The sequence below is a fragment of the Pseudophryne corroboree genome, chromosome 2 (genome assembly GCF_028390025.1).
Source record: "Pseudophryne corroboree isolate aPseCor3 chromosome 2, aPseCor3.hap2, whole genome shotgun sequence".
In the NCBI taxonomy this organism is placed as follows: Eukaryota; Metazoa; Chordata; class Amphibia; order Anura; family Myobatrachidae; genus Pseudophryne; species Pseudophryne corroboree.
The window spans coordinates 930450711-930466229 of NC_086445.1; the positions used below are offsets into that span (position 1 = coordinate 930450711).

At 44.8% G+C, this 15519-nt stretch overlaps 1 protein-coding gene across 1 annotated transcript in view; it reads right to left on the minus strand.

The window, feature by feature from the left end:
- Positions 1-11286: 11286 nt before the first annotated feature.
- EIF2S3 (eukaryotic translation initiation factor 2 subunit gamma) overlaps positions 11287-15519 on the minus strand; it is a 38612-nt gene continuing 34379 nt past the window's right edge. Inside the window, exons 9-12 of the mRNA XM_063956226.1 lie at positions 13897-14041; positions 13330-13499; positions 13050-13222; positions 11287-11692 (exon numbers count right to left, since the gene is read on the minus strand). Of these exons, the coding sequence (XP_063812296.1) occupies positions 11629-11692; positions 13050-13222; positions 13330-13499; positions 13897-14041 (552 nt within the window). The 3' untranslated portion in view covers positions 11287-11628. The remainder of the gene's footprint in view (positions 11693-13049; positions 13223-13329; positions 13500-13896; positions 14042-15519) is intronic.

Genomic DNA, 15519 nt, shown 5'->3' on the forward strand with positions numbered 1-15519 from the left:
TCTAACGTCCTAGTGGATGCTGGGGACTCCGTCAGGACCATGGGGATTATACCAAAGCTCCCAAACGGGCGGGAGAGTGCGGATGACTCTGCAGCACCGAATGAGAGAACTCCAGGTCCTCCTTAGCCAGAGTATCAAAATTTGTAAAATTTTACAAACGTGTTCTCCCCTGACCACGTAGCTGCTCGGCAAAGTTGTAATGCCGAGACTCCTCGGGCAGCCGCCCAGGATGAGCCCACCTTCCTTGTGGAATGGGCATCTACATATTTCGTCTGTGGCAGGCCTGCCACAGAATGTGCAAGCTGAATTGTACTACAAATCCAGCGTGCAATAGACTGCTTAGAAGCATGAGCACCCAGCTTGTTGGGTGTATACAGTATAAACAGCAAGTCAGACTTTCTGACTCCAGCCGTCCTAACTATATATATATATATATATATATATTTTTAGGGCCCTGACCACGTCTAGTAACTTGGAGTCCTCCAAGTCCCTAGTAGCCGCAGGCACCACAAGAGGTTGTTTCAGGTGAAAACGCTGACACCCCTTCATGAAGAAACTGGAGACGAGTCCCAGTTCTGTCCTGTTCAAATGGAAAATTTTAATATGGGCTTTTGTAAGACAAAGCCGCCCATTCTGACAATCGCCTGGCCGAGGCCAGGGCTAACAACATGGTCACTTCCCATGTGAGATATTTGTCAACAGCATGGTCACTTTCCATGTGAGATATTTAAAATCCACAGATTTGAGCGGTTCAAACCAATATGATTTTAAGAAATCCCAACACTATGTTGAGATCTCACGGTGCCCCTAGGGGCACAAAAAAGCTGTATATGCAATACATCCTTTACAATCTGGACTTCAGGAACTGAAGTCAATTCTTTCTGGAAGAAAATCTACAGGGCCGAAATTTAAATGTTAATGAACCCCAATTTGAGGTCCAAAACACTCCTGTTTTCAGGAAGTGTAGAAATCGACCTAGTTGAATTTCCGTCGTGGAGCCTTCCTGGCCTCACCCACGCAACATATTTTCACCACATGTGGTGATGACGTTGTGCGGTCACCTCCTTCCTGGCTTTGACCAGGGTAGGTATGACCTCTTATGGAATGCCTTTTCCCCTCAGGATCCGGCATTCAACCGCAATGCCGTCAAACGCAGCCGCGGTAAGTCTTGGAATAGACATGGTACTTGCTGAATCAAGTCCCTTCTTAGCTCCCCAGGCCCTTAGTCCTCTGTGAGCATTTCTTGAAGTTCCGGGTACCAAGTCCCTCTTGGCCAATCCGGAGCCACTAGTATAGTTCATACTCCTCTATGTCTTATAATTCTCAATACCCTGGTTATGAGAAACAGAGGAGGGAACACATACACAGACTGGTACACCCACGGTGTTACCAGAACATCCACAGCTATCGCCTGAAGGTCTCATGACCTGGCGGAATACCTGTCCCGTTTTTGTTCGGGCGGGACGCCATCATGTCCACCTTTGGTCTTTGCCAACGGTCCACAATCATGTTGAAAAACTTCCCTATGAAGTTTCCACTCTCCCGGGTGGAGGTCATGCCTGCTGAGGAAGTCTGCTTCCCAGTCGTCCACTCCCGGAAAGAACACTGCTGACAGTGCTATCACATGATTTTCCGCCTAGCGAAAAATCCTTGCAGTTTTCACTGCCCTCCTGCTTCTTGTGCCGCCCTTCTGTTTACGTGGGCGACTGCCGTGATGTTATCCCACTGGATCAATACCGGCTGACCTTGAAGCAGAGGTCTAGCTAAGTTTAGAGCATTATAAATTTGCTCTAAGCTTATTTATGCGGAGAGAATTCTCCAGACTTAATCACACTTCCCTGGAAATTTTTTCCCTGTGTGACTGTTCCCCAGCCTCTCAGGCTGGCCTCCGTGGTCACCGGCATCCAATCCTGAATGCCGAATCTGCGGCCCTCTAGAAGATGAGCACTCTGTAATCACCACAGGAGAGACACCCTTTTCCTTGGATATAGGGTTATCCGCTGATGCATCTGAGGATGCGATCCGGACCATTTGTCCAGCAGACCCCACTGAAGAGTTCTTGCGGGAAATCTGCCGAATGGAATTGCTTCGTAATAAGCCACCATTTTTACCAGGACTCTTGTGCAATGATGCACTGACACTTTTCCTGGTTTTAGGAGGATCCCGATTAGCTCGGATAACTCCCTGGTTTTCTCCACTGGGAGAAACACGTTTTTCTGGACTGTGTCCAGAATCTTCCCTAGGAACAGTAGACGTGTCGTCGGAAAAAGCTGCGATTTTGGAATATTTAGAATCCACTCGTGCTGTCGTAGAACTACTTAAGATAGTGCTACTCCGACCTCCAACTGTTCTCTGGACCTTGCCCTTATCAGGAAAGCGTCCATGTTTCTTTTAAGAAAAATCATCATTCCGGCCATTACCTTGGTAAAGACCCGGGGCGCCGTGGACCATCCAAACGGCAGCGTCTGAACTGATAGTGACAGTTCTGTACCAGGAACCTGAAGTACCCTTGGTGAGAAGGGCAAATTTGGACCTGTAGGTAAACGTCCCTGATATCCAGTGACATCATATCGTCCCCTTCTTCCTGGTTCGCTATCACTGCTCCGAGTGACTCCATCTTGATTTGAACGCTTGTATGTAAGTGTTCAAATATTTCAGATCTCACCGAGCCGGTTGGCTTCAGTACCACAATATAGTGTGGAATACTACCCCCTTCCTTGTTGTAAGAAGGGTACTTTGATTATCACCTGCTGGGAATACAGCCTGTGAATTGTGTGAGGGGGAGACGTCTCGAATTTCCAATGTACACCTGGGATATTACATGTAGGATCCCGGAGTTCCCTTGCGAGTGTTGCTGAAACTCTTGAGATGACCCCCTACCGCACCTGAGTCCGCTTGTACGGCCCCAGCGTTATGCTGCGGACTTGGCAGAAGCCGTGAGGAGCTTCTGTTCCTGGGAATGAGCTGCTTGCTGCAGTCTTCTTCCCTTTCCTCTCCCCCTGGGCAGATATGACTGGCCTTCGCCCGCCTGCCCGTATGGGGACGAAAGGACTGAGACTGAAAAGACTGTGTCCTTTTCTGCCAATATGTGACTCGGGGTAACAAAAGGTGGATTTTTCAGCTGTTGCCATGGCCACCAGGTCCAATGGACCGCCCCTTTATACGGCAATACTTCCATATGCCGTCTGGAATCTGCCTCACCTGACCACTGTCGTGTCTTCGTCTGGCAGATATGTACATCACATTTACTCTTTGATGCCAGAATGCAAATATGCCTCTGCGCATCACACATATATAGAAATGCATCCCTAAAATGCTCTATAGACAATAAAATCCTGTCCCTGTCAAGGGTATCAAAATTTTCAGTCAGGAAATCCGACCAAGCCCCCTCAGCGCTGCACATCCAGGCTGAGGCGATTGCTGGTCGTAGTATAACACCAGTATGTGTGTATATACTGTTATGATATTTTTCAGCTTCCTATCAGCTGGCTCCTTGAGGGCGGCCGTATCTGGAAACGGTAACGCCATGTTTTTTATATGCGTGTGAGCGCCTTGTCCACCCTAAGGTGTGTTTTCCAACTCGCCCTTACTACTGGCGGGAAAAAGGGTATACCGCCCATAACTTTCTGTCGGAGGAACCCCACGTATCATCACACACTTCATTTAATTTATCTGATTCAGGCAAAACTACAAGTAGTTTATTCCCACCCTACAAAATACCCTTATTTGTGGTACTTGTGGTATCAGAAATACGTAACACCTCCTTCATTGCCCTTAACATGTAACTTGTGGCCCTAAAGGAAAAATACGTTTGTTTCTTCACCGTCGACACTGGGGTCAGTGTCCGTGTCAGTGTCTGTCGACCGACTGAGGTAAATGGGCGTTTTTACAAGCCCCTGACGGTGTCTGAGACGCCTGGACCGATACTAATTTGTCCGCCGGCTGTCTCATGTCGTCAACCGGCTTGCAGCGTGTTGACATTATCACGTAATTCCATAAGTAAGCCATCCATTCTGGTGTCGACTCCCTAGAGAGTGACATCACCATTACAGGCAATTTTCTCCGTCTCCTCACCAACATTTTCCTCATACATGTCGACACACACGTACCGACCTACAGCACACACATACAGGGAATGCTCTGATAGAGGACAGGACCCACTAGCCCTTTGGGGAGACAGAGGGAGAGTTTGCCAGCACACACCAAAAGCGCCATAATGTATATAACAACCCTAGAAGGTGTTGTTTCTATATATGGGCTCTTAATATATAATTATATCGCCAATTTATGCCCCCCTTCTCTTTAACCCTGTTTCTGTAGTGCAGGGGAGAGTGGGAGCCTTCCTCACCAGCGGAGCTGGTCAGGAAAATGGCGCTGAGTGCTGAGGAGAATAAGCTCCGCCCCTTTCACGGCGGGCTTTTCTCCCGGTTATTAGGAAAACTGGCCTGGGTTAAATACATACATATAGCCTTAATGGCTATATGTGATGTATTTATTTGCCAAATAGGTATTTATATTGCTGCCCAGGGCGCCCCCAGCAGCGCCCTGCACCCTCCGTGACCGTGTCAGTGAGCCGTGTAGCAACAATGGCGCACAGCTGCAGTGCTGTGCGCTACCTCTCTGAAGACTGTGAAGTCTTCTGCCGCCTGTTTCCGGACCTCCGTTCCGCCGTCTTTCTTCAGCGTCTGTAAGGGGGATCGGCGGCGCGGCTCCGGGACGAACCCCAGGCTGACCTGTGTTCCGACTCCCTCTGGAGCTCAGTGTCCAGTAGCCTAAAACTTCAATCCTCCTGCACGCAGGTGAGTTGCAAGTCTCTCCCCTAAGTCCCTCGTTGCAGTGATCCTGTCGCCAGCAGGAATCACTGATTAGAAACCTAAAAAAAAAAACTTTACTAAACAGCTCCTTAAGAGAGCCATCCAGTTTGCACCCTTCTCGGACGGGCACAAAAACCTAACTGAGGCTTGGAGGAGGGTCATAGGGGGAGGAGCCAGTACACACCATGTGACCTAAAAAGCTTTTTAGATGTGCCCTGTCTCCTGCGGAGCCCGCTATTCCCCATGGTCCTGACGGAGTCCCCAGCATCCACTAGGACGTTAGAGAAACATTGTTAAAGCAATCTGCAATAAACATTATTATAATATTATTATAAGATATACTCACCTTTTCTACATTATCTGGTCCTAGGAGTTATTTGATCTTATATTACATCTCATTGAAATCTGTCAGTTTTTACATTGGTCTTAGTTGTTTTATAGAAAATATTTTTTTATATATTTTGTTTTATCATTTTTTTAAAATATGTTATATTACATTTGATACTAAAATTTCCCGTTATCTTTCAGCTCTTTTATACTGCAACAGGAAAATAGCTGCCACCGCTCATATCAGAATCTTTTTTACATAGATTTGTGACAAATGAGTCTATTTACTAAGCCTTGGATGGAGATGAAGTCGCTGTAGATAAAGTACCAGCCAATCAGCTCCTAACTGCTATGTTACAGGCTGTGTTTGAAAAATGACAGTTAGGAGCCGATTGGCTGGTACTTTATCTTCATCCAAGGCTTAGTACACACTATGCTGACGGATCTGCTGACCACTGGATCCACTGACAGAGCAGCCGATTTGGTATGCATACACACTTACCAATGAGGCGCTACATACATCTGGTTAGACATCACAACTGGGCTGCCATTTGAATTAGCACACCCAATTTGCGAGCATTTGCATGTATGACCGGCATATGGGACTGTCGCTGGGTCATCCGTATACACAGTCAGACATTCAGATATACGGTATCTGCATGATATATTGGCCTTGGCTGTGCTGCAGAGCTGACCTGATACGTATGTGACCTTCATTCACTGATATATGGGGTGTACACACCCGCCAATGAACACTCATACGAGTGATATATCATTCAAGTGTATACCCAGCCTTAATCGCACACATATGTACAAGTACCACAAGTCCCAGTGGTTAGTACACACTAGCAAATTATTTCTTGTCATTTTGCAGTGAAAATTGTATTAAAATTTTGAGGGGAAAAAAAAAAAAAAAGACACTTGGCCCGGCTAAGACGGAAGGTTATTGGCGCGCCTACAGCAAGAGGTGTAGTTATAGTGTCAATATTCACAATGTTTACAATCATAAAGTCAAAATATTGACATTGCGCATGTTGGCATCTGCAGAATGTCAACATGTTCACAATGCCGACATCCTGCACGGACCAGCAGCAGAGGGCCAGACTGCGGAAGGGGTGGGCTAGGGTTAGGCTGCAGAAGGGGTGGTCTAGGGTTAGGCTGTGGGAGGGGTGGTCTAGGGTTAGGCTGTGGGAGGGGTGGGCTAGGGTTAGGCTGTGGAAGGGGTAGGCTAGGGTCAGACTGCAGGAGGGGAAGTTAGGTTTAGGCTCTAGGAGGCTTAGAGTTTAGTCATGCTGCTGGATGAGCCGGAAGTTACCATCACCAGATTGCTGAACCTGGTGATACTTCTGGACCTTCCGTACCAGGTAAGTCACAACCAGGCCACCAGGAACGTTTTGTCAACATTCCATCAGTGTTGTAATGAATGTTGATGTTGTTAACGTCAACATGCCAAGCATGTCGTCATTCTGATTATGTCAACATTCTCTTGCCAGTAAATATACCACAGCCTATAGCAAAGGTGGAGGACACATAAATAATTACACATTGCATACAAGGAGAATGGCCATATACTGATATATATTGACATATTAGAACTAACGCTACTCAGGTGATGGCAAAACTGGAACCAAGTGCTATCAGGCATCAGTAACAGACCCTGGAACAGCAGGTGGGACATACCATCTGTAATTATTATCAGTTGGATATTCTACCCTCTATTGACTCTTGTGGCCTGTTTCTGAGTTACACGCATAAGTCAACGACTCAGTATTGGCGGCTGCCCATCCCTCGTGTAGATCCATGTTGCCAAATGTACAAGGACTGTTATACCTACCCACTTTTAGTGCCCATGCACACTGTAATACAGAGTGGTGCGTCATTAGGAGTCACCATTGAATATAGCACCAACCCTATGGTAGGTGTAGTGTCATCGTCTGACCACGGCCTCCTATGCTTAAAACTGTGCGTCCGGGACTGCACCCAATCACAGCAGCATTTTTAGGTGTACACTGTGCAACGCTTGCGTCATAGGGTTATCAAAACTTTCTGCGCAGTTGCAAATAATCACTTAACTACACAAATATCTGCATTTCATGCAACTCAGAATCCGGCTCTTTGTTTGGGAGAGGTGTTCTCCATCCAGCCAAGCAATGAATGTGGCTCATGCAGGATAATGTGGTTTTAATATTTCCCTATTAGACTTCTGGGTGCATCCCACCGTAGGGCAGCCATGGAGGTTTTTTTTAAGGAGAAATAGTCCCCTACTGTACCAATAATTCCTTCAGTCCTAACTACTGTACACTTGGCTTTAGGTCTCCAATCCATGCTTCAATATACACATTTTTCAGATACAGCTTTGGAGCCACTCGTAGATACTGGGGTAGAGGGATTATTTACCATTGTTTCAAAATGACCTCTCTCTACCCACTAGAATGGACCCGTGCCTACTGTAAGGCCTGCCACAGAATATTCAGAAAAAACATTTGTTAAATAAAAATTTGCCATTTTATTCTTGCATTTCTGTACCCTGAATCACTTGTGTGCAGAAGAGCACCCAGACTTTGGACTTGACATGCCGGACAACATTGGGGTCAGGAGTTTGATTCTAGACCACAGCCATTATTTGTGTGGAATCTGTATGTTCTCTCCATAATTGCATGAAGATTTTCTCTTGGTACACACACAGTTAATTGTTTTTTTTTTAACTAATAAATACTCTAACAGAGGGGTTGTCAGTGTGTGGCTCTCCAGGTGCTGTGGATCTATACATCCTGGTTGGGATGTGTAGTTCTACAGCAGCTGGAGTGCCAAAACCCTGCCCTAGGCATGTGTGCTAGGACATTTAGCATGTAAGTTTCAATGTGGCAAGAATATAGTGAACAACAAATATTCTCTGTACAATGCTGTGTGATTGGCAGCACTATAAAATAAGGGAATACATACGATTTACCGGCGAGCGGGATGCCGGCTGTCCATATCCCGACAGCAGCATCCCGTCTGGCAAAATGCCAGCAGCGGTGAGAGCGAAGAGGTCCCTTGCGGGTTCGGTGGCTCACTGCACTCACCACAGGATCTATTCCCACTCTATGGGTGTCGTGGACACCCACCAATGGGAATGGTCACATTTTGCTGGGATTCTGGCGTCTGTATCCTGACCATTGGGATCCTGACAGCCGGCAAACTGAACGGATCCCAAAATAAGGTATTCTGTAATATAGGAGTTGATGTATGCTGTATTCCCATAGTTTTATTAATATTTAATCAGAGTATTCAGCAGCTCAGAGTAAAATGTCCTAAGCTCCTCTTTAATCTCTGCTTCTGCTTTATCATATGAATCTTTCTAACCAGTCTATGGATTTAGATGAAGAGGATCCCTGAGGACACCAAACCAATCTGATACTTTATAACCTTTGACTTGATTTCATGTTTTCCTTGCAACCCCCTTCTCCCTTTGTAGGGCTTATCTAGAGGTGCCCTCTTTTTTTTTTCTGGGGGTGAGCTCAAGATCCATGCTGCAATTGTGTACAAATACTCAGCTGCAGTAGGTAACTAGCATTTCTTGTGCGTTCTATGAACAGTGACCTCAAAGGATGTCAACATCTGAGATCACAATGTCGTATGTTGTGCTAGACACACACATACTGGATGTGCTAAATTCTTTTCAACTTAGCACGTAATGTCCTGGATTTACTGTCTGAAGATAGTAAACACCCGCTCGGCCAACCACACATCCCATGGGGCATAATACTAGGGTGCTCTAGAAAACAGGGAAGCCCATAACCGAGAAAAGGGCACTACTGAGATGTAAACATAATAAGGGGCATTACTATGTGGTGTAATATGAATCGGGCACTACATGTGGTGTAATGTGAATAAAATTGAGCAAATGTGTGGTGTCATTTGAATTAGGGGTACTATTGCGTGACCACATTGCTTCTTTGTGTGATCATTGTCCCTTTATAAAGTATGGGACGTAGTGTACTAATTTACAGTTTGCAGGGGGGTGTCGAAAACACTAGCACTGGCTCCGCTTAATGTGAAGGTGGGTAGGTGGCCAGGTAAATAAGTTCCACCACCTCTCCAGGACCATTTTAGTGAGCCTGACCATAGGTTTAGGCCACACTGTCGCCCTCCGTTATGTGTAGTTTACTTAAACGGCTGCGTAGAGGCAGAAAAAAAAAATTGACACCCCCTGGAAGATATATAGTGCAACTTCCTTTGCTTTTCCACTCTATTTATTGCCGCGCAAAGCAGCAGGGAGTTGAGTAAGGGTTTGGGTTTTTTTTTGCTTGAAATTGGTATATTCACATTGCACTACACAATGGTACCCTATATATGTTATGCCACACATATATGTAGGAGTACCAGGAGGGGTGGGCTGTGGATGGAGGCGGACCACGGCACCAACTGGACCTGAAAAATGGGGAGGTGGCTGCAGCTCATCAGTAACACTAGCACTGCCCGCATCATCGATTGACGTAGGTTATGGGCAGGCTTTTCTGTTGATATTACTGTGCAAGGCAATGGAGGCGGTGGAACTAGTTCCTCCTGCCATTACAGGTGGTGGAACTCCGTTCCACCTCATTCCCCTTCACTTTAAACCCTGGTCAGGCCAATTCATTTTGCAAGAAATATTTAATGCATCGGTGATTGGCTGAATGATCACAAACAATGGGTCAGGCTGCAAAATGAATGCCTTCACCATGTTTCTAGGGATCATTCACACCTATTCACTGTGTACACACTATTTACAATAAGCCAATAACGATTCCCAGAAACTGTATTAAAAATAAAGTGGCTATAGGTTTCCACTGTATTCTAAAATATTAACGGTGTTTAAAACTGTAGCAGGCAGAATGACCCTTTTCTCATGGTAACAGGATGTAGTCTGTATTGGAAGTGTAACACATGAATAGCCAATGGAAAATCAGTCTAAAAAAAGTACTAGATGCAGAATACACATTGTCCTTGTGCATGAACAAGGACTTAATTTTTAGGTCCAAATTCTAGTATATCTAAATTCTGTAATCAGCAATAAACTGCATACTGCAGAGTTTATATTGGTGCCAGATTTCCTATTCCCCAAACATTTACGCATCTCAAACTCTGTTGCATGTGACATCGCTAGATCGATGTTGCACAGACCTGTACATGTATACACACGAACACACAACCTACACGTACAACGGCACATGAAACAATTAGACCAGCATAATGTTACTCTATACAGTAGTGTTGTTTGTTGCCATAGTACATAGGTGCATAGATACTACACAACCTCAAAACAAAGAGTGAATTTTCTTCCTGAAAATGATTGCCCTGCCTCTTTTTTCATAACTCACATTAGATCCTCGCCTCACTGATTGATAATAATACTTATTGAAAAGTAGAATTAACTTTCACGGCATTTGCCACACTGTTTTTGGGAACAGGATAGAATTCCAATTTGACTACACCTGTAACACTTTAAATACAAAAATATATTTATTATGCAACCTAGTGGATAGCTCCAAAGTTGCTAGAAGTGTGGATCAAAGTAGACTGGGACAAGGGTCAATAGGTCGACATAAAAAAAAAAAAAGGTAGGCACAACAAAAGGTCAACATGTACAATGGGTTGACAGTCAAAAGATCGCCATGGAAATGGTTGACAAGTTTTTTTTAATGTCATTTTGTATATTTAATCAGATGCAAGGCAAATTAGTGAAACAGCGTATCCTCGTGTGCTCGACACGCTTCGGGCAAGGTGCCTCGCTCCACTACTGCCGGGCTTGACACAGGTTATTATTCCCAATCGTAGTCCATGTGGATGGTAAATAATGAAAGTTTTTTGGTGTTCTGAATGAACCCCCCCCCATCCCCCCCAAAAATAAAAAATTGCATCGATTGTATGAACCTGTCAACCTCACGCATGTCAACCTTATGGGGTCGCTCTATTGACCTATCATCTGGAACCCTCTTGATAGATACCTCCACAGCTACATCCTGATCAATCGCTGTACAGCTTGTGTGTGTCAATCTAACATGTTTAGGTCACTTACACACTGAAATGCTCATCACGTCCTGCTGTATTGGCACTATTCTGCGTGTATCCCAGTTGTACAGCCCTGCTCCTAGTTACTTCAACAAAAGAAAAAAGGACACAGTTGGTCTTTTGGATTTTATTTCTTGACTCATTCATTGATGATAGAAGTCCTGAAGATTGGGGTCACTTCAGGAAGAATGAAGAATACGGTATTATACTTTATAACAAAAGCATAGAATTCACTGGGTTACAGAGCAGAAGGTCTCTGGACAGCATCAAGTGTTCATTTTGTGCTGCAAAACTGCTCAATTATAAATTAGAAATTGGGGCTATAAGTGAACTTGTGGTGTATGAAGAGTTAGGTTATCCCGGCAGGTGGCATTTTCTCCATAAGTGTATGGCCGGAGTTTTCAGATTATTCTTAAAACATTTTAGCAGCATTGGTGGTCTGCATCTCCGCTGTCTAGTCGTCATCAACAGTCGGCTTTATGGTCACGCCTCTTCTTATCTGACCCCAGCCAATCAAACTGCAAAGAAAGCAGCAACATTTTACCAAAACACATATGTAGACAAGGGGTGGCCGACCCTGGTCCTCGAGAGCTACCAACAGTTAACGTTTTCCAGGTCTCCTCACAGAATCACAAGTAATCAGCTCCACCTGTGGATCTTTTAAAATGTATCAGCAAGTAATGAATACACCTGTGCACCTGCTAGATGACCTGGAAAACATGAACTGTTGGTAGCTCTCGAGCACCCGGGTTGGCTACCACTGATATAGGCAAACAATCGTACTGCCTATAGTGCTCGTCCTCCAGTAACTGTCCTGTGAAATAGTGTCTCAATGTTAGCTGGTGTTAGGCTTTCAGTAATCAGTGGCTAAAGCGCTGATCTAGAAAGGGCTGCTATAGGAATGTCTACCTGGTAGGAAACACTCCAGTCATCTGAATAGGACTCTCTTAGTCACATATCGCTAGCAAGTGGCTATAAAAACGCTCACCGACAGTGAAATGAAACCGTAACTTGATGATCTTTTACTTACCAGCTGCTTTGTGACCTTTTACTCAATTGTCGCTAATGTAAAAGGGTTCTAGACAGTGGCACACTGGAGCTTTTGTTGCGTTGATGGATTATTAATGCAGTTCATGGCCAACGTAACAAGCAACTATAACACAACTAGGCATCCAGAGATATAATGTGTGTATTGGTTAAATGGCATATACATGAATCCTGCATGTCCTACTCCATTACATACAGTCTAACAGGAGAGCATATTGTTGCCAAGACAATGAGGACCGATGTCTTGTGAGGCAGACCTGCTGGTGAGCTGGTGGTGCCGTCATTTTCCAAAACCTACAACATAGGTTTCAACTTTAAAGTACAAGTCTTAGGGGGATATGTACTAAGCAGTGAAAGGAGTGGAGAAGTTGCCAATGGCAGCCAATTAGCAATGAAGTAACATTTATAATTTGCATACTATAACATTATACAGAGCAGCCCATTGATTGCCATGGGCAATTTTTCCACTGGCTCACTTCTCCACTCTTTTCACTGCTTAGTACATCTCCCCCTTAATGCTCTACCTCGTGGATCTTAGGATCTTTGTATAAAGTAACTGACATCTTAGCCTGCTAAAAAGGGAGAAAAACAAAAAGCCAACACCATTACTAATGTCGCCACACAACTGCTCTGTAGAGAGAATTCATTCTCAAGTTTCAACTCCACAAAGATCAAAAGCTTGTGGGGTGGAAGTTGCCTAGAACAACTATCACTTTATAGAAATGAACTTGATAAATGCTACCTCAAAGCTACTTCTCCGCTCTTTTCACATCTCCCCCTTAATTTGACAGCTACTATTTTACCGAGCGCATATCTAAGAAATCTTACCGCCAATGTTTCTCAACCCTCCGACTGAGAGCTATTTTCTCGCCTACTTCCGTGCACACTGGGTTTGTGAGCATAATTTTTCCTAAATCCGCTTTCACGGCACTGACACGACCTCCGGTGGACAAGGACCCAATGTTGACCATCAAAACCTCATTCTTAGACAGTTTTTGCACCTGAAAGACAAGTCACATCGAAGCTTTACACAGAGCAAGCTCATGGATTTTAAATGCTCATAAGAAGATATTTCCACGTTGCCACTATCTAGAGATGAAGCGCTCACCTTTGCAGCCTTCTTGTCACCTTCTGTGCGGACTCCGAGAAGACGGCGTAGGAGGAAGTAAGAGATCTCCAGCTCTGTGAATATTTCTGGTAGAGCGCCAACTGCACCTAGAACTTGCCCAACCATACGGTCAGCACGACACAGCGTTGGGTCAATCTTGGTACCAACACCTTTAGAAAAGAAAACCAAAGCAAAAAATATACATGGTCAATCTCAGAACTATAGAGGGAATATAATGGAACATTAGTGCTGATCATTTACACGTTTTGGAGGAAATATAAAAAAGTTATAACAGAAAACTAATGGTAACCATTACGTACTGTTAAAAGTACTGTGAAGTTGTAAATGCTGAAGTAGTGTAAAGAAATGCCAAGGTGCAGGCTACAAATTAGCATTACACTATTAAAACCATCAGAAAGAAACATTTTTAGAATGTTTTTTTTTTTTTTTTAACCAGCAGAAAAATAAAGAAAAAAAAGATAGGACATATGCAAAAAATGGACGCACTTTGTACAAACACAGCCGTATCCAGTTACTTGCTGCCGATGCACCAATGCGGTCTCTTACCAATAAGGCCTCCCGGAGCAGCGTACTGTAGATCATTGTGCTCCGCAAAGAGGGAAACTATTTTGGAGAAGATTGGCTTGCACATGAGTTTTCCTTCACTGTCCTTGGAAACAATGCCAGGACGCACCTCTATTTCCTGCCCCACCTGCACAATATAACAAGACAGCCCTCTTAAGGCAAACACAAACTGCAAAAGGCAACAACTGAATGGGTGGGAGAAAATTCCAAGTAGTTGTACTATGCACAGTACTGTATAATGCAACAGCTTGATCACGTTCTATAGATTAGAAACTTGCAAGCAAGGCCCTCTTACCATTGTAACATAAAAGGGACCACTTTCAATCTTGCAAACAAAGAAAATAATGTAAGTGTAAGTTGGTCAAGGTAGGTATGTAGGCAAGTCCACAATACATTGCATTCATTTTGCAGCACATATGCATACTCAATGTTGGGGGAGGAGAAACAAAAACCCTTCCACATATTCTCATGCATTGTGACATGTCTGCTAAACAAATGCTCAGATAATGTGACCAAAAGTGATCAGGATTCCTGCATGTCAAAAATAAGAATTTACTTACCGATAATTCTATTTCTCGGAGTCCGTAGTGGATGCTGGGGTTCCTGAAAGGACCATGGGGAATAGCGGCTCCGCAGGAGACAGGGCACAAAAAGTAAAGCTTTTCCAGATCAGGTGGTGTGCACTGGCTCCTCCCCCTATGACCCTCCTCCAGACTCCAGTTAGGTACTGTGCCCGGACGAGCGTACACAATAAGGGAGGATTTTGAATCCCGGGTAAGACTCATACCAGCCACACCAATCACACCGTACAACTTGTGATCTAAACCCAGTTAACAGTATGATAACAGAAGAGCCTCTGAAAGATGGCTCCCTAAACAATAACCCGAATTAGTTAACAATAACTATGTACAAGTATTGCAGATAATCCGCACTTGGGATGGGCGCCCAGCATCCACTACGGACTCCGAGAAATAGAATTATCGGTAAGTAAATTCTTATTTTCTCTATCGTCCTAGTGGATGCTGGGGTTCCTGAAAGGACCATGGGGATTATACCAAAGCTCCCAAACGGGCGGGAGAGTGCGGATGACTCTGCAGCACCGAATGAGAGAACTCCAGGTCCTCCTTTGCCAGGGTATCAAATTTGTAGAATTTTACAAACGTGTTCTCCCCTGACCACGTAGCTGCTCGGCAGAGTTGTAATGCCGAGACCCCTCGGGCAGCCGCCCAAGATGAGCCCACCTTCCTTGTGGAATGGGCCTTAACAGATTTAGGCTGTGGCAGGCCTGCCACAGAATGTGCAAGTTGAATTGTGTTACAAATCCAACGAGCAATCGACTGCTTAGAAGCAGGCGCACCCAACTTGTTGGGTGCATACAGTATAAACAGCGAGTCAGATTTTCTGACTCCAGCCGTCCTTGAAAATAAGAATTTACTTACCGATAATTCTATTTCTCGTAGTCCGTAGTGGATGCTGGGGACTCCGTCAGGACCATGGGGAATAGCGGGCTCCGCAGGAGACAGGGCACATCTAAAAAGCTTTTTAGGTCACATGGTGTGTACTGGCTCCTCCCCCTATGACCCTCCTCCAAGCCTCAGTTAGGTA